Raw genomic sequence first — 19748 nt, forward strand, 5'->3', positions numbered from 1 at the left:
CCTATAAAATATACGAGTTTCCCACTACTATGTAAACAAGTTGTTCATCCATTGAGTGGACAATAAAGATATACCTTACATAACGGAAGTAGCACTCCTACATCCATCATGGTGTCCTCCTTTGCACCGAGAGGCAACGTGATCACTCATTAAAATGAATAACTTCTAGTTTACTTAGACAATCAGTATCGGTATCATCTAATTTCAGAACTACATACGATAACTTTGCGCACCTGGACCTTTTCGTCAAAAGGTGGGACTCATCAGAACGCAGTTTAGTAGAAACTATTAGCCTGCTTGCTAAAGCGGAGCGTGCTAAACAAACTGTGGTGTAATGTTACTGAACACGTTGTCAGCCATCTGTCTGATAAGCTCATTTTATATTATTTTATTAAAACCAGCAACTTTAACTCTTAAAAAGAGGTGTGCAGTAGATGGTTTTACATCCTTATGCTCAATTAAAGAAAGACTTTAGTGAAGAAATCTAACGTTACTTTGAAATAGTGAACTCCTTAGCTCAGCCTTCATGAATCGCAGTTTGGTGGGCTACTATGTCTGATTAAAAGTGTTAAGGTGAGCTGCAGTGTCATTCAGTCGGTGTTAGAGTCGATGCAATGGGAACCAAGAGAAAAATAGCTAAGCAATTAATTAGTCCAGGTGGCATATCTCTTTATGTTAAAGTCTTGTTTTTATTTCCTATATCCGACTTGTCTAGATAAAAACATTTCAGAAATGGCTTCATTTAAACCTACAAAAATCCAAGTGTATCCTAAACTTGGAGAGAAAGTCACACAAGACACGCTGTATTGGAAAAACTATAAGGTGAGACTCGTCTACTCTTTCCTGTTTTAAATAACTGGAAAAAAATGTCACTTTAAGTCAGAGTTACAAGTTACGTCCTGGTCTTGATGATGCACCTTTGTTTCTCCTCTCACAGGCTCCGGTCCAAATAAAAGAATTTGGAGCGATCACAAACATAGACTTCTCTCCTGTGGCCCCTCATAATTATTCTGTGACGGCATTCACAAGAGTATGTTGGTTTTGCTTGTATAAACACATGTAGCTTTTTGCTTAAGAAACAATTCTGGATCCAGTCAGTCTTTGGTGCATAGTTGAATATAAAGTATGCAACACGTTTGAGATTTCATCTCATTATCATACTGGCTTCTCTGCAGATCCACATTTATGGGCCTTTCTCCCAAGAGCCTGTGAAGACATTTACTCGGTTTAAGGACAGTGCTTACTGTGGGAGGTTCAGGTCTGATGGTCAACTGCTCGTGGCAGGATGTGAGGACTCTGTGGTCAGGCTGTTTGATGTCAGTGGCAAGGTGGCACTCAGGCTCTTCAAAGGGCACACAAAGTAGGTATCTCAGTTACTTGTACATATATTTCAGAGTAGAACATTATACTTTCTTATGGATCTTTTTCAGTGTTTCTCAGCTACTTTTGCTCGGTTCATTTCAAATTAATCAAAGGAGCTCTCAGTGATTTGTTCAAAATGTCTGTACATTGCATAGGTTGGCAAAAACAAAGACAATGTTGTTTTCATGGTACTATATCAAAAATAAACTTGCAACCATACATCTATCAATAGTTGTTGAACAGAAGTAGGTTTTTGATTTGTTATCTGTGTTTTTTGTTGTGCACTTAAAGCATTGTTGTGTGATGATTTCTTGAGTGATCCATCGACTGAGTTTCATGATGATCTCAAGAATTCTGACAACCCGAAAAGTCTTTTACAGGCTTATAAACATCTAGTCATGAAAATGAACGGATATAACTTTTGTGTTACTATATTTCTTCTCAGGGCTGTACATGTAACAGACTTCATCTCAGACCGTTACCAGGTCCTCACAGGGTCAGACGACTACACCTGTCGACTTTGGGACATTCCAAATGCAACGGAGCTCACAACCTACCAAGAACACACAGATTACATCCGCTGTGGTGTCACAAGCAAACTCAACAGCGATCTCTTTGTTACTGGTGAGAAGGAGGCTAAATTTTATATATGGTATGAGGAGGTTATCATCAGTGAACTATATGCAGCATTTTGACACGGTTTGTATAGAACAACCATGTGATTATGTAGTGTGAAAAAACTAGAAAAATAAAAGTACCGACAGTCTGAGTGAGTGCCACTGCAGAGGGAAGGATGAAGGACTTTGGTTCGTTTTTGTTTTACAATAATAATGTGGGTTTTTTTGTTTTTTTTAATCATAGGATCATATGATCATACAGTGAAACTGTTTGATGCCAGAGTGGATAAGAGTGTGATAACCATGGACCATGGCCACCCAGTGGAGAGTGTTCTTCTATATCCTTCTGAGGGACTTCTGGTCTCTGCAGGTAGTCAGCAGTTCAGTTTCATGTCCAGTCACCAGATCCAGAAAATGTGCCAGCTTGTTATCAGACCAAACACAGATTCTGTTAATGTTTATTGATTTGAATTTAACAGCGTGTCCCTCAGCCTTGCTCAAATTGAAATCAGTTGTGTTGTTAAAAAATTGGATTGACACTGCCATGAACAACAAGGAAAGACATTTAAGACCCTTGTATTCTTGGTTGTGACTTCCCTCACAATTTCCTGACTGCAGTCTTACACACACACACACACACACTACATAATATTGACTGATGTTTATTCTGGTCATTAAAAAAGTCTTTAATCCAGGGTCACTTGTTCACTCTCTTTAGGCGGGCGCTATGTGAAAGTGTGGGATCTGCTCAAAGGAGGCCAGGCTCTGGTGTCTCTAAAGAACCATCACAAAACTGTCACCTGTTTGTGTCTGAGCAGCAACGGACAGAGACTGCTGTCAGCGTCTTTGGACAGGTACAGGGACCTGTTTGTAACACTATATATGGTTGACATAGCAAACAAAGAAAAAGGTTCTGTGGAAGTCAGAGGTGTCATTTTTCATTACAGTTGGATGTGTTTAGTTGCATGTGAATCTGATCTAATTCAGATTTTCTGTCTTTCAGGCATGTGAAGGTGTACAACACAACCAACTATAAAGTGGTCCACAACTTTGACTACCCTGCCTCCATCCTCAGTCTGGCTTTAGCTGTAAGAAAATACATCACCACCAGATTGCATTTTAGTTTTTTTTACATTTGTAATTAATATAATGTCAGTTGATTCCCAAGATGGGAAGGAGATAAAACGGTACATCCTCCTACCTTGGTGTTGGCACAAAGGGGTAGGCTTTTCTGAACACGATGTGCGTCCTCAGATAGTGAACTGACAAGCCATTTTTTATTTGAGTCTTTAAATACTACCAGTCTTTGGTTTGTTAGAGAATGGCACTTTTAAAATGAAAGGTATCGCAGGTTCAGTATAGCCACAGTCTATGCATTGTGTATTTGTTTTGAGATAAATATATACTGCTCAAAAAAATAAAGGGAACACAAATAGTTGAATGTCTTATTTTTGTGTTCCCTTTATTTTTTTGAGCAGTGTATTTTATGCCATATTGATGATAATATATCATCATCAGTCCTAACACAGCATTATATTTATTTGCTTGTTGCTCCTCAAAGAGATGTGGGGGAAAAAGGTTTCTGAGTTCTTGCCCTTAAAACGATGAATATGTATTTCTCCTCAGCCGGATGATGAGTCCATCGTAGTGGGTATGACCAACAGTATTCTGAGTATAAAACATAGAAAAAGCTCTGAAGAGTCAAAGGAAATATCTAGCAAGCAGAGACGACGGCCATCATACCGTGTTTTTGTGAAGGGGAAGAACTACATGCCTAAACAGGTAAGTTTACATTATGTAACATGCAGTAATATTGCAGACTAAGATGTAGTCTGTTGAATGATTGTTCCCCAAGAGATTTTGACCTCGTGCCACAAAAAGATGAGTTCAAACTGTCTGACATAGGCTAAAGTCTATTCCTGTGCACTGAGACATAATATGTTTTATGAAACAATTATCTTTGTAAACATTGTTCATTTATTTCTTGGTTTCCCATTTTTGTCCAGGATGACTACCTCGTCAGTAAGCCAGTGAAACAGCATTTGACAAAATACGACAAGCAGCTCAAGAAATTTAATGTATCCAAGGCCTTAGATACAGCTCTGGAGGTATACATTTCACGCTTGAGTTGTACAAGTGGAATGGCGAACCTGGATATTGGAAGATGAACAACATTTCTCACACACAAAACATTTCAGAAAAAGTCTGAGAATTTTTTCCATTTAGTAATTTTCAAATATATTCCCTTTTCTTTGTGAGACATGGACGAGAATGAGAAAGCCAGAGATTACAGTTGCTGTTATGAAGGAGCTGGAACGAAGAGGAACACTGAAAAACGCTCTGGCTGGAAGGGATGAACAGGGGCTTTCTCATTTGCTCAACTTCCTTATAGGGTAAGATGCCGAAATGTATCAAGCAGCCTGTACAAAGTGTTGAGGTCATGTGTTATTGGATGCACTGAATTGCAGGTAGTCAAATCTTGCAGATTTTTTTTTTTTTTTTTGCCACTAATACATTTTTCTGTTTCCTGCCCAGGAACTTGGCTGACCCCAGGTTTGCTCCTGTCCTTGTAACAGCAACTGAGGCGATCCTGGACATCTATCAGTCAGTAATCGGACAGTCTGCAGTTGTGGACCGACAGCTGTTGCGTCTGCAGGAGCTTCTGGAGAAAGAGGCTGACTACCAGCAGGACCTCCTGGAGGTGCTGGGCATGTTGGACACAATCTTTGCCTCCTCTCTCCCTAGAAAGGAGGTGCCGTGCTCTGGCGTCAGCAGGTCTAATGGCCTGGCCCAGGGAGAAGCGAGTGCCTCAGGACCACAGCTTCAGGCCACCTGAGGCATGTAATGCGGAAGACTGCTTTAGACTGGGTTGGAGTATGCTTACAACTCTAAAACCTCCTTTTGAAACATAAGACATTTCCTAACATGACAGGCCATGTCATAGACTTTACCAGACAAACATTTTGATACAGGTTTTAAGAGATTGACAAACTCATGGTCTCACTTTGGTGTTTTAACTCAGCATGACTGACAATACAACAGGTAACAAAGAACATACATTTTCTGTAAGAAGACTCTTTAAATGTGTGAATGTAAAGCAAGGTGATTCTTTTATTGGAAGTCTTGAAATTACATTTTCAGTTGTAATTGTAATATGTGTGTGTGCACATGCGCACTTGTGTGTTTGAATAGTTTTACTATAAATGTTTGTGTTTTCATAATATTTGGCATTGACAAATGTTTTATAAGCAGATAAAATTTAATATTTTACAATTTTGGAACTGACTGATTGTGTTCAGATGGTTTGAAAAGTTATTTTACTGTTAAATTTCCACCAATTATACTGATTTCAACAGACACTTTGAGTCCCCCTCTTGAGCACTAACGAGCATTCGACTACTGTCTACTACAGCCGTGTGGTTATAGGCACACCTAAGGACCGTTTTAGTGGTTAATGTACAATTTGACAACATATTGACAACAACATTTGTTTTATTTTTGTCATTTTGAATCTTTTTGGGTCATTGTGCACCTCTTTGTGCCTCTGAATATCAAAGTAATTTGGTAAGTATTGTTTAAAGCAGTACATCTCTGACCCTCTTAGTTGGGGCTGTCAGGCCTACTTTGCCTGATGGACAATTGACAACAGACAAAGCACATCAAGGCCACTTATGTGAATAAAATAAGGGTTTAATAATTCTTGCAGCAAGGGAGCATTCAATACACGCAATAGGCGGTCTGTCTGAGGGTCATTTATACGTTTAGAATTAACAGTCATGGTGTGATCACAGACATTCTTGCACATCTGCAGTCTGACTGCTCATGAGAACAGCATGTTACAGCAGGGTGGAAGCTTGATAGGGAACACACAGTATCTACTCAGTACATGCACAAGACGTATAATAATTTCACCGTGGGTCTCTGGGTGTCTACTGCCCCTTAGTAAATATATTTTCAACAGAAAAGTCCGCCCCTGGTGCTGTGGGAGCAAAAGGAGCCTGCAGTGCGTTAGCTCGATTTCTGTGCTTTTACACGGGTGGTACTTTCGACCAGTGAACTTTTAACGGGACACGTAACGGAAGCAGCCTACACGTGCGCGACCTGTGTTTCAGGTAGGATTACTTCACATTTGTTCACGAAAATGTGTATAGATGACGTGTATGTGTTCTGAAATGAAATGGGATCAATTTGGGGCAAAAGTACAATCAGAGTAAAAGTAAAAAAGTGGTGCTTGGGCCCCGGATCTCCTCAATTGTTCACTTTGTAAGTTTCATAGAAAGCTTATGACATTGCAGCTGGATAGGTTTCACATCAGTGACACTGTGCGTTATTGTGAGTACAGTATTTACGAATCAACAATGAGTAAAAGTGCTGTGCTCAGGTGGAATCTTTTACCAGACGAATGTGAATCAAAGGGATGTAGAGCATTAAAAGCAGACTGCAATCCAGTAAAGGTTTGGATGGTAGATCCCTGTGTGGCTTTTTTCTCTCTGCCTAGTTAACTATCCTCGGGTTGGATCGGTCAGTGCACCTGTGTGTTGATTGGGCGGTGCTGTCGGGGTATATCTAGGAGAGCTCTTGGTGCTCCGAGGTATTTCCTCCGCTCCGGTTGAGTAGTTGTTCTGTCTTGGTAGTAAAATGTCACTCTGGGCCTCTGGTTTTTTGGTTTTTGCGGTGATGAAGTTGTGGTATTGTTTCACATCCCCTTCCTTTGAGTTTGAGCTGCACTTTCACCTTCGTATGGGAGTTTGGAGAGCAGTTTTGCATTGCTCGTCCTTTTGCCTTTGTGTATTTTTCTAGGCATTATGATTTTATAGACAGTGTAAAACAAGGGACGTCTTTCTCCCATATAAGTTCTTCTCTTCGGGGAACGGGGCGTTGCTAGACAAAGTTCTACTGGGGCACAGGCCTCCCATTACTCAAATCACAGTAATTTTTCTTGACTGTCTGCTGCATGAATGAAATGTGCTATCTATTGTGCTATGTGAACTTCCCTTGTTTAGCCCACTATTCCACTGCAGTACTGCTGCTACTGAAACACCTACTGGTAAAGGTAAAAATGTAGAAATATTATTCTTTATAAAAGAAGGCCACACAACATATCAATGTTCTAACTATTTCAAATTTGTATTGTGCCACTGCACCTTGTTTACCAGCTACAGCCACGTCTTACCTCTCTCACCCTCATTTCTCCTCTAAAGAATTTGCTTATGTCTATCTACATGAGTCAGTTATGTTTGAGATCATCGGTATTATTCAAAAACTCAACTGTGCCTCAGCTTGTAGTTTGCTTTGACATTCTGGATTAGAATAAATCAATTATTTTCCTGTTATTATTGATCTAAATTAATCCTCTGCCAAATATAGGAGCTTGTTAAAACTCAAATGTGTGATTTTACTGGAGCACAGCAGATCAATACTGGGGCATGTGCTGTAATACTGGGGGTCTGCACCAAATACAAATTCCTTGTGTGTAACATACTTGGCCAAATAAAGGTGATTATCCTGATCATCCAGCAAAAGGGGTCTAATGACGCCTATGTCGGGGAGGCTGCTGCTCTGACTCTACTTGTGGGCCGTGTATGCACTTGAGACAGTGTACACACCATGCTGTAGGGTTTATTTTTAATGTTGTGTCATGGGGAAATATTTGTGCAGTGGGTTGAGGTTACGCTGGGGTTTGTAACCTTTTAGTTGGCCTGGGTTTGAGATCTTTTTGCATTGGTTTAGTTATGAGTGTTTGCAAGATTTGACTATTTTGCATAATTTTCAGTTCAGTTTGAATTGTATTAATTTTGTCTGCAGGGCTGGCTACACTCTGGGTTGAGGCCCTAAGTTACTGTGGAATACCTTACTGGGTGATCTACATTACTGTGCATTATGTTGATGTAATGTTTTCTTAATATTGGTTATATGTGAGTGGTTTTTAAATGTAGTTTTTTACATGTCCTATTAATAAAATGTCCAACATGTTTGAACACAATCCTACCTCTGCCCATCAGTGATACGTACCTGTGTGCCTTTTTGGGTGAAATTTTCCCGGGAGTGAACTTCCCCTGGCTGGCGTTGTTGGAACCTGTTAAGTTGGGTTATACCTACCCACTGTGCCGCACTGCCACATATAAACACATATTAAATACATGTATATAAAATTTGACAATCCTCCCAATATACTGATAAACCAGTTCTAACATCATCACATTATGAAAAATAGTAAAGAAGTATTTTTTTTCTATTTTTCTAATGTTCAAAAAATAAAACGAGTTTGTCTTGTGTGGGTCTAATCCATGTTGAATTTGGTTATGGAATAACAATAATAAAAATGCAATGCATTGAAGAAGGCATAACTACACTCAAAACAAAACCCAATTTTAAAAAATCTATAAATAAAATATTAAGGCATTATATTCAGTGTTGTAACACTGAATTCAGTGAACTACATTTTACACCCACTGTCACACTAGAATAAAATAATAGCTAAAGGATACTATACAAATATCCTCAGTGCTCTTCTTCCTCCTGATGCAGATTTTGTTACTCTATATTACAACTTATTGTTGGTCATAATAAGCTGTTGGCACTAACAAGTAATGGCCCCATTGTTTTTCTTTTCTTTTCAGCCACAAACACGCTGGGTTAATCAGAATGTAGTAAGAGATGGACTAATGTCCTGATGATTTTAGTACTTTTGTGGGATTTTTTTTCCAGTAACAAAATGTATCTATAAATGACCACTGGAAGAACAGTGATGTATCAGGTAGCAGGTGTTACAAGCTTATTAAATGAAAGACTTGAAAAACACACATAGGGCAGGTGTAACATTCTTTGCCTACAGATGGCACAAATGCTAAAATTGAAACAGCGGTTCTTTTCTTTGCCTGTAGGAGGCGACATCTACATATCAACGTGCTAAATGTTCTTAATTTACTGAGTGTTTTGATGTTTAGGAAAAGCCTTCTGAATGTATAAAAATCTAAAGAAATGAATCTCAGACAGTAAGTTCTTTGCTATTTATGTTTTGTTTTGTTTTTTTTGACAGGTGAAAAACTTTATAACAATAACAGTATTGCAAAGAGTGCTACAATGAATATAACAGAAGTCTACAACATAATGGTTAACCCCTATAATCAAGGAAATGTCTCTGGAAATGGAAGTATGGGTTTCCTGAGGAACTCCACTTTAAACAGAGCCATCAACATCTTCAGCATCATCATCCTCTTTATCGCCATGATATCCCTCGGCTGTACGATGGAGATTTCCAGAATTAAGGCTCACCTCTTCAAGCCAAAAGGAGTATTCATTGCATTGCTGGCCCAGTTTGGTATCATGCCCCTGAGTTCTTTTTGTCTAGCCAAAATGCTACAGTTGAGTCCTATCAAGGCTTTGACTGTGCTTATCTGTGGCTGCTGTCCCGGTGGAAGCTTGTCAAACATTTTTTCCTTGGCTATTAAGGGTGACATGAACCTCAGGTAAATACTCACTCACTGATTGATTCTGACCTTGCTGAAAGATTACAAATGTCTACAATGAGTTACTACTTCAGCTGTGTCAACACAATTTTCTGTCTTACCACAAAATTGGTCAATAAACAGAAAAACACAAATCAAGACCCATGTTTTTGTGTGTACAATTTTATTTTGGACATGTCAGTCTAACAGTGTTTCTTCTCCATCTGACACCCTCCCAGCATCACAATGACCACTTGCTCCAGCATCGCAGCCCTTGGTCTGATGCCTCTGCTGCTCTTTCTCCTGTGTAAAGGCTTCCCCAGTGTGGCAAATGCTGTACCATACCCTGGCATCCTCACTGGTCTAACATTAACCCTGATTCCTTGTACCATTGGCATTACTGTCAATCACTACAAACCACACTACTCGCCATTCATCACAAAAGTGAGACTACTGAAATCTGTCTCACACAAACATGTAGATATTCTGTTATACAGTTGACAGGACTTTTTCACAATTCAGGGGTCCCACTAATCAACCATAACAGTAAGCCATGACAGTGAGTCAATATGCACAGTACAGGACCCTGAAACTAAAGCTGCCAAATGGAATTCAGCAGTCCTAAAGGGACAGACATCCTATGCGCATGGTCTCATGCGTAGGAGGACACAGGTGAGACATGTGCACGCGCTCCTATTCATACTTCAAATCAAGGGTCTGCCTTCTGTCCGTGTACCACCACTGTTTCCAATCATTGTGTTACGTGCACAGTCAAGTGATGTGCCGTAATTTTCATCATCTTCCCAGGTCTGCGAGAGTCTGTGCAGACAGTTTTCACAGCAAAAGCCCTGACTGCACATGTACCACAATACTTGGAAACCATAAGCATATGGGGGCATAAGCCAAACCCTAGATTTGAAGTATGAATAGGAACGCCTGTGTGTTCGCCTTTAGTCTTATTCTTTTCATTTTTGCTTTTGCTATTGTGACACATCAAAATATCTTTCATGGAAAAGGCCTACTGGACAAAAAGTTGTTTACCAAAATGATTCATCACATGTGGGTGCTGCCATACAGTCCTGAGGGACTATAACAAAATAAGCACAAATTGGTTGCGTACTCTTTCGGCTTTACTGTTTGAACACCGTCCTTTCAGGGCCGCGCCATACATACAGCTCTAATGTATAACCTTTAACTGCTTAATGTCGTAAATGCCCTCTTAAGACAGGTGTAATTTGTGGTCTAAATAAATAGGAAGGTGTGTGCAACAGGAAGCCTTTACTGACGACTAAGAGCAGAGCCTGATGCTTCCAGACAATGTTTGGAAGTAGGAAGAGAGGAAAAAATGTTTTCATGTTCACATTCATGTAACATTTAAAGGAGATAACACTTGTAACATGGTCTAACTCAAATTTTCTATCTCAACAGGCTGGTCTCATCATTCTGATCATCTCTAGCATTATAGTTCTCATCCTGTCTGGCATTGCCATCAAAGATGAAATATGGATGGTCTTCACAGCAGATATTGTGACCACGGCTGCACTGATGCCACTGACTGGATTTATGATGGGATATGCCATGTCTATCATATGCAGACTCAGTCCTCAGTAAGTGAATACACACTAAATAACAATTAGCTGTGTCCCAGTTACTGCATACTGAATGTATACAGAGGCTGCACACTGTATGACTTCTGCAGTGTAATCAATGTTCTTTACTGTCTTAGATTATTATAAATTATTATTGTTAAAGATTATTTATGGCTATTCTTATTTTTGAATGTCTCACCACCACCCACAATTATTTAGAATTTTAGTAACACCTCCCTTTTCTCTTTGAGAGAATTGTACATATCACACATTTTCATCCTTTGTGGCTTGTTGTGAGCCCACAAAATAAAGTAACATGTTTTAGTGACCCCTTTTCACATTTTCACAGGTTGTGGATTTATGAAGTGTAGACATGATTTGTGAATAGTTCAACCAAAGAACAATTTTGTTTTCTTGAGTTTGTTTAATTTAGGGATTTCTGGAGGACCTGAAAAGGTCAAATTGCCTAGTAGATACCAAGAAAAACATAAAAATCAGTGGGAAAAAAAATACAATTAAATCTGTGTAATTTATTTTTATTTTTTGGTTCCTTTATTCTGTTTCTGAGTCTTCAGCTTAATCTTGTGGAAGGTTGGGACGCTATAGTGTTTAACTGACTCTACTTGACTATTTCTGTTTAATTTTATTTTATACTAAAATATGTCAGTTTTCATGCCTCTACAGCTATTACAAAATATGACAGATTAAACTACCCAACAGTAAATAAAATTGTTTAAACTAGCTCCATCTCAACAAACTACAACAGCAAAGCATCACTCACACACTAATGCACCAATATACCATAATATAATAATAATAAACGTTATCATTTATAACAGTACAACATGCTGAGGCCATTTTTTGCAGTATGAGTGCTTCTGATACTTTCAGTACATTTTGCTACTTAATTACAATTTCAGCCTAGGCTTTTTATTGTAAAGGAGAATGTTTAAATTGCAATGTAGCAACTTTTATTTAAAGGTCTGAATATGTCCTCCACAACTGTCTCATAATATAATTTAAAGACAAACTTTTAATGAACTGTGCAATAGAAATAAACAATATGCATATAAATGACATCTCTAGTAGTGCATTCTGTAGCTCAAGAAGGTGTTAAAAGAAGTGAAGAAATGTTTCAGATAATCTACTGAAATGTAGAAAGACATCCTGATATTTTATCCAGTTGCAATAAAACTGGCACATTTTTAGTATGAAATTCAAATAATGCAATGTCACATGGCTCACCTCGTTTCAGATGCTGCAGGACCATCTCCATGGAGACAGGGTGTCAAAATGTGCAGCTATGCAACACTGTCCTGAAAGTGGCCTTTCCCCCACAGGTCATTGGGCCCATGTTTGTCTTCCCTTTCATATACATGATAATGCAGTGTGCTGAGGCTCTTCTCCTGATCCTCTGCTTCAGATGTTACCAAAAATTCAAGGCACAAGATAAGGGTAAATGTCACAGCTGCAACTGTGTATTTTTCTAATGGGAGGTAGGGGGGAGGGTTCACACAAGCACATGCACTCTCTCCACATATTCGCAGCAGGGCTCGAAAAAAATAACTTTTTCTACCAGTGTACCAGAACTACCCAGAATGCAACTTTAAACTGTTCTAAACTTAGTCCCTTATTTACGATTTACATTAGCAGGGCCAGACTGGCAAAAAAAAACAGCCTGGGAGTTTTATTGTCAAGTGACCCCAGTTTGATTTGTCAAATTGATACTGTCAGACCAAGTTAATCTATCAACAAATTAAAAAAACAAATCTCACTGTTGCACAGTTTGTGGTAGTTTAGTGATCACATTTTTCAAGGTTTTCCTTCCAATATTTGTTTGCAGACAGCAAAAATATAACATTATGATGACACCTAATCTGATTTGGCCTACAATTTATAAATATATATATATTTAATACATAATTTTATATGTTCAGCTTTGTTAAAGGTTGTGTGAAATTATTAAACATCTGTGTTTTCTGCCTTCTGAGCCCTTGTCCCCTTTTCCTCTCTCTCCCACAGCTGCGCTGGACTCTGAATCCAACCTCACCATTTCACTGCGTTCTGACTTTGCATCTACAACAGAGAAGATGACCAGTTTTTAGATATATTCAATCATTAACTCATAAGGCCACATAAATATATCAATGCTTAAGCTACTTTGAAATTGTATCGCACACTACACTGGCTGCTGGTCACTCACAGTGGTCTCCACAGAGGCCCCTGAGTCACTACTTTCCTCATCACCATCGTACACACCAGCTGTTTATAGCAGTGGTGTAACATAACTATAATGGGCCCTGGTGCAAATTATTTTTCTGTGCTCTACCCTATCCCATATACACATGCATGCTCCTGCACACATGCACACACACAACCACTCCAGACAATTGCATGGAGAGGCTTACCCTGCAAGTTCCATCCTGAAAACCAGCCTTTGATCAGCATCACAGACCGTGGATAATCATCAACCTGGACTCTAACCACCACAGCATAATTTCTCCAACTCTCAAACATCCATAATATTCAGCCAGTCTAACTACACTAACAAATAAGCACAAAGGTAGCTTACACTGAATGTTGATAGACACAAATGAGTGTTATACACATGATCAGAAGGTGGTGTGTATATATAGCTGTCACATTAACTGTTGCAATTTAGCATTTGACTGTCAATGAAGGGTCAGCCTGAAAACTGCACAGTATAATTTATAGCCATGGAGGGGCTCCTGCAATAGGCAACACTAATGCATTTATTCAGTGAGTGATTTAACCTAACACAGTCTTTTCCTTAGACTGAACCACATAGCTTTAGTGACTAAACTAACCATGCATGTAATTTTTGTGCTTAAAACTAATGATGATTTTTTTTAAGTGCCAAATAAGGAGTAAAGGATTAAATAAGGAACAGAGGCAAAGTTTGTCATGTTTGGCTCGTGACCTCCTGTTAGAGACTCTTATTGTGAAAGGAAGTTCTGGGTTTTCACCATCTCATTTTCTTTGAGCGTGACTTCTGCCAATCAGTGACTGATTCAGATCACCTGGCTAATTCTTCTTACCTGTTGCTCATTGTCTCTGCCCTACATCTACTGCTTTGTTTCTTCACTTCAACTGCTAGATAGTCATCAGCACCATGCTATGTGCTCCAGCTGTCATCTCTCTCTGGACCTGGACCTGGACCTGGACCTGCATTCTGTCTGCTTGATTGATTGACTCTTCAGTGTCAGTGACAGCACACAGTTCTTTCCAGCCTTCACCAGCTGCTCTGTATTGCTGTCTGGTTGCCCCTGGTTACCTATTATCTGCCCTGTACCCTGTCTCTGCCAGCCTAGAACTTGCCATCCTGCGGTTCAGACAACCCTTTTCCTAAGCCTGTTCTCTGAATCTTGCCCAGCCTGGTTTTGGGATCTCTGTCCACCCAGTCCTGTCTGTACTGTATGTGGGGTTTTTTTTGTTTGTTTTTTAAGCCTGTCTTCTGACCTATGGATTTTTCTTGGTGTTTTTTTTTTTGGCCCTGAAAACATATTGTTAGCCAGCTAAGGAGGACTATTTTTGTTGATACTTTTTTGGATATATATATAAACTGACTTTCTATATTTCCGGCTGCCATGATTGTGCTGTTCTTTTTGTGTTGTTCCCCACCACCTGAGATGTTTTTTTTTTGTACTTGGCCTGTACATTTCTATTTTGTGGAACTTACCTGTATGCCCCTCCCTAGTCCCTGGAATAGTCCAGTCTGCCTTTTCTCTGTGACATCATCTAGCTCACCTGTGGATGAGGCCACTTACTGTCACATATGTGTGTTAGCCCAGTCTTGTTTCATCTTAAAAGCTAAGTATGGCTGGGCCTGGTAAACACCTGGGTGGGAGACTGCATCAAAACACCAGTAACACAAACAAGACCAGTGTCTGTCTGACCCAGGTGATCCAGAGGCAGTACCTAAACAGCAAGGCCACCTTCACCACTCCCAGCCCCCGGAGCAGCTCTGCCTCAAACCCCCCAATAAAGCTCTTAAACATCAGTCAGACTTTGTCCTGTATTTGGGTCCTTCCCTCATGAGAAGCCTGACAGAGTTGGCTAAAGAATGCTCTCTTAATTTTACACAAAATAAACATTTTGCTTCCTAATATATGGTTTATTATTTTATACTATTATTTTATTTATTTTATATTTTTACATGATTTTTAAATGTGCCACTTTTCTCTGAGGCTGTGTCCCAACCTGGCCACCCCGTTCAAATTTTTCTAGACCGCCCCTGGAAAGCATCCACAGTGACACGGAGGATGCTGTGCCAGTGGAGGCTGCAGCTGAGTCTGGGAAGCGTCACCGACTGAGCATCATTTCTCAACTTGTAGCTTCACCACAAACTTAAAGCAGAAGGACGATGAGTCCGACTTAGGTGCGTTCTAAGACTACATTTACATCGAGTGTTTTTTATCCGAGTTTGAGCTCCTGTTAAGGTAGGTGTTACATTTCTACTAGCCGCTGACTTCAGTGTCTCATATGATACTGACAGTTTGCTAATGTGTCAATTCACGATATAGCCATTTAAAAGAGCCTCAAATTTATTCTGCAGCTAAGGGGTCAACATTAAATTCACTTGAATCGTTACGAAAAAGCAAACACATATCTCTAAAGCTCGACCTGGGCTTGTAGTGTTTAGTAGCTAATGTAAATAATCAGTATACTGCCGTTAAATTCTGCGATGAACAGTTTAGCTGTGCTAAAGCTAGCAGACTTAGAAAACCCTCTCCTCTTGGTCTTCATGCCTTATCTTTATTCACTGTAATGTTTGGTTTGTCATAAATACTTAGCGTTATTATAAGTGTAAATGCAGAAAATAGCGTAATTGCACAGTAATCGATTTCTTGAAAAAGAGACTTTGCTTAAAGACCTTGCTGTTGTTGTCCAGTTGAGGAAGTGGCCACTGATAAAGAACAGATCTGAACCCTGCAGCAGAAACTCAGTCTCTTTCCTAGTACTGTCTGGCACACCGCCTGTTTATCAGATCAGGATACATTACCTTTAGTGCTCTGGGTGCCTACTGTCTCTACCCACCAAGGCAGAAATATCATCATTAAAATCATTATTCACATACTTGGGATCAAAGAGCCTGTCAGAGGACCTCAGACTCTGCTTGGTACAGTTGGATAATATCCTCCCCAGGATCAGAGGAGGATAACTAAAATAACCAAAGATGTACTGAGGAGATTCATGGCTACACTGAATTTGAGTTTGTTCATTTTTGTCTCTCGCATGTCTGTTTAATGTCGATCTTTGCCTGCAGTCGCTGTGCAGATGGAGCTGAGCAGGAGGAAAGTGCCTCTTTATGTGAGTATGTGCTCCAGTTTGCAGTCAAGTGTGGAGACCAGCGTTTCTAATTAATCTCAAGAGTTAGTTATCCCTCTGGAAAATCTCTGTAAATTGGGTTTGGTATGCGAGTGAGAGATCAGCAGCCTGATGATTCACTGTGATGACAAAACACTGATACTTCTGATATTGATCAAGCAGGGAATTTATTGGTCTTTAACCTTAATTGTCCACACAACAGTGATGGTAGCAGATTTGCTAGTAAATCACTTACTGTGATTCATTCACAGTTTTAATTGTTTTTGCATTAGAGTTGGAAAGGAAAATGTATTTGCTATCAGTTTTGATTGCATCCATTGTCCATGAGGTTAAGCTGTAGTCAAACAGGGCAGGACTGTGGCCAAATATTTTTGATGCTTTTAGTTTGGGATGTTAACATTAATGAGGACTAGACTAAGACTAATCAAAAGGTGAATTTTCTGATTGCCTTGTATTCTATAGATGCCAACAGATGAACTAACTCAAATTTAAAGGCTGAAGAAAACCTGACCATTGTTAAAACAATACTCATCCACAGCCACGTTAGTGACTCTGTTCTTGGAATGCTAGCATGCTAAAAGATCCAAACATTTACCACACAGTTATTAGTGGTGAACATCTGGCCAGTCACAGAGAGGTGAGGGCAGAGAGGAAGCTCTGTTGACTTTACAACATTTTTGGTAGGTCTTTGCAGTACACACTAAGACATTCCTGTTTTCATTAAGGGGGACTTGTTTTATTGTACCTTCAAGAGGAATGATGTCTGGGGATTTGGTGATCTTATTCTGATGAATTGCTCTACTTTTTGGTAAAGTCTTACTCTAGATTGAGCCTGCATCTTCAGGGATTACTTTTTTGTCTAACATCTTTATTTTCAACCTTTCAACCTTGCTTCAGCCTCACCCATCTTTCTTTATGTCAGGGCCAGGCTAAGGTATTTGCCTTGCTGGAGGGTTTAGACTCACTGCCCGAGGATGCCGAGGTCTACGTTGTTTTGGAAGGATCCACATTGGTCCATGTCACCAGGGCTAGGAATGATGTCATGCTCTGCTTTGTAGTGCCAGGTATGTGTTCATGTATGTCTGTATGATGTGTACTGTGTTACTGTGTGCATGTTTTCTTGTGTTTTGAAAAGCATGTTTGGACATTAAACAGCACATCCTGACAAGGCCAGGTTTTCCCCTCCCGTCTACTAAGAAGCATTATATCACCATTTGTGTCTTAACATGTAAGCACATACATACATAGTCTGTGACTTGAGGTCTGGAAGGGAACAGAATCTTATCAGCTTCCTCTCAGGAGGGAAGCAGCTCGATAAACAATATGTCAACATTACCGACCTTCTGTGTAGGTTGACACAGACAGCAGAAAGTCCTACAGGCTTGTGCACTCTCTCTAACAACTGGACTATTAAAGCCATCATCAAAAAATGATTTTATTAGAATAAAAAAAGAAAATTTGAGAAAACTTTAAGCACACTCAGGTATTTTTTAAGGTCATTTGAAATATTTGTAAGGAACAAGGAATAAGTTCCATACCAGTAATTTAGCATTTTTAGCTTGTTACCTTCAAACAGTATATAATTTTAATCATGTTCATTCATTTATTGTAGACATAAAGACTTGAATCTTGTGGTAATCAACCACTGTGGACATTCTGTCTCTTTATTTTTTCATATTTTAACCTAAGAAGGCAGTTACAGGCAATGCCTCAAAGAATTAGGAAGAAAATGAATAAGAAAGAAGGCTACGTGGGTCTGATACAGTATAAAGCAACTTTTATTTATATACATGTACATGAATATAAAACTGTTTGGAGTAAAGTCTGTGTTTCGCTGTGCTGTTTTTTTAGGACATAACCTGGCTGAGGTGGTTTCTGTCCAGGCCTACCTGTGTTCTGAAACCACACCCCTCACCTGGGTGGGTGGGGCTTCATTGGAGTATGTTCAAGATGATGCTCAGGTACGAAAGATACACAAACATGAAGCTATTTGCGCAAGTTTGTGCATCCCTGTGGAGAAAATTACCCATTTATACACACAATCTTCAAATGTAGCAAAAATGTTCATGCACACCATTTATGACAGATTATACCTTATTCATGACTGCTTTCTTCTCAGGACTTGGCAGAGCACCTGGTGATCCATGGACATTGTCTGACCTCCACAGATCACATGGAGCTGAGAAGCCTCTTCAGTCTGGGCCAGGAGAGCTCTCGCCGGTCTATGGATCATTGTGCGGCCCTGGCTATGGCCAATCTGGATATCCCCCAAAACTGGAATGTACTGGGCTGCCACAGTGGAGACGGTGAGAGCAGAATCAGCTAAATGAGAATTCCTGCAGAGATGTGTTGATCAAAATCAAATTATATTTGTTTTCCTATATAACATATCTGTGAAAATGTTTAATAGATAGGGAACTTACTGAGCAGAGATGAAGTTGATAGGTTTTCTCACAACCTCATCCCTCATCATGTTGGAAACTAGGAGCGAGTGCTATGGAAGGTGAACTTTTCAACCTTGCTTCCCATCCACCTCCTTTCTTCTTTCTCTGCCATCATTCCCATTTTCCATGGGTTGAAATTGGAAGTGAACATGATCATGTCTGTTCTTGTTGAAGTCATCAAAACTAATTAAGCAGCATGTAACGTGGTTAATAGAGCCTTTCCGTCTGGAAGCAGCGTTAGGCAGAGCTCAGGAAATCTGAGGACGAGTATGTTCAATTCACTTCAATTCAGTTTTATTTCTATAGCACCAAGTTATAACAAGAGTCATCTCAAGACACTTTACAAAGCAGGTATAGACCTTACAATTATGATTATTATTATCATTATTATTATTATTATTATTATTATTACTACAAAGGAAAAACCCAACAAATCCCCCTTGATCACCATGTTTACCAGATGCCTCCATCTGTTTCTATGGCATACGTGCTTGTGCAGGGCCACCTGCATAAATAACAAATTAGATTTAGTGTTAACGTAGTTATGGCAGTCTGTTTCATGGCAGCCTCTCCCCCCAAATGTCTGCAGTTGATTTGATAACACTGCTTATGACATCATTCCAGCGCTGATGCCATATGCAACTGAATTATCAATCCCCAACTTTCTTTATTCAGTCACCATGTCTTTACTGTGCATACTGCATTTTTAAAGGCATTGGAAAAACAACAAATGCTCATTACTGTCACAAAAACAGGATTGCACTGGAGCTTGGATTTACTATGTTCTTTCTGAGGGAGAGCAGCAGAGAGTTGAGCGTACAACTGGCAAAGGTGTTAGCTTGCCAAGTCTGTCTATTGCTTAACAATGCACCGTTTTGGATGTTTGGTAATAAAATATCCTTAAACAAATAGAAAAACTGCTCTCTCTTTTTGCTAGTA

General features: G+C 39.5%; 3 protein-coding genes across 8 annotated transcripts in view; all 3 read left to right on the plus strand.

Annotated features, from left to right (window-relative positions):
* Positions 1-80: 80 nt before the first annotated feature.
* utp15 (UTP15 small subunit processome component) lies at positions 81-5249 on the plus strand. Of its 2 annotated transcripts, none has more exons than XM_020593717.1 (12): positions 81-253; positions 716-822; positions 938-1030; positions 1176-1360; positions 1808-1986; positions 2224-2349; positions 2698-2833; positions 2983-3067; positions 3606-3761; positions 3986-4087; positions 4239-4372; positions 4515-5249. In XM_020593717.1, exons 2-12 carry the CDS (start codon positions 733-735, stop codon positions 4813-4815), a joined length of 1587 nt encoding a protein of 528 aa, XP_020449373.1. In that variant the 5' UTR covers positions 81-253; positions 716-732; the 3' UTR covers positions 4816-5249. The 2 variants fall into 2 exon arrangements, with proteins under 2 accessions (XP_020449373.1, XP_020449374.1); XM_020593718.1 differs by lacking the exon at positions 81-253 and adding an exon at positions 331-573.
* Positions 5250-9025: 3776 nt separating this feature from the next.
* Positions 9026-15063, plus strand: LOC109956531 (sodium/bile acid cotransporter-like). The gene is made up of 5 exons (XM_020593720.1): positions 9026-9448; positions 9667-9871; positions 10856-11034; positions 12272-12471; positions 13039-15063. Exons 1-5 carry the CDS (start codon positions 9063-9065, stop codon positions 13119-13121), a joined length of 1053 nt encoding a protein of 350 aa, XP_020449376.1. The 5' UTR covers positions 9026-9062; the 3' UTR covers positions 13122-15063.
* A 147-nt stretch (positions 15064-15210) lies between these two features.
* The window catches only part of LOC109956528 (rho guanine nucleotide exchange factor 28-like), a 32357-nt gene continuing 27819 nt past the window's right edge, over positions 15211-19748 (plus strand). For 3 of the 5 annotated variants that reach the window (XM_020593705.1, XM_020593708.1, XM_020593707.1), the window contains exons 1-5: positions 15211-15476; positions 16304-16347; positions 17288-17429; positions 18217-18326; positions 18485-18671. In XM_020593705.1, the coding sequence (XP_020449361.1) occupies positions 16315-16347; positions 17288-17429; positions 18217-18326; positions 18485-18671 (472 nt within the window). In that variant the 5' untranslated portion in view covers positions 15211-15476; positions 16304-16314. The remainder of the gene's footprint in view (positions 15477-16303; positions 16348-17287; positions 17430-18216; positions 18327-18484; positions 18672-19748) is intronic. The other 2 variants (XM_020593706.1, XM_020593710.1) reach the window with 2 other exon arrangements.

Source organism: Monopterus albus, unplaced genomic scaffold (assembly GCF_001952655.1).
Source record: "Monopterus albus unplaced genomic scaffold, M_albus_1.0 scaffold20.1, whole genome shotgun sequence".
In the NCBI taxonomy this organism is placed as follows: domain Eukaryota; kingdom Metazoa; phylum Chordata; class Actinopteri; order Synbranchiformes; family Synbranchidae; genus Monopterus; species Monopterus albus.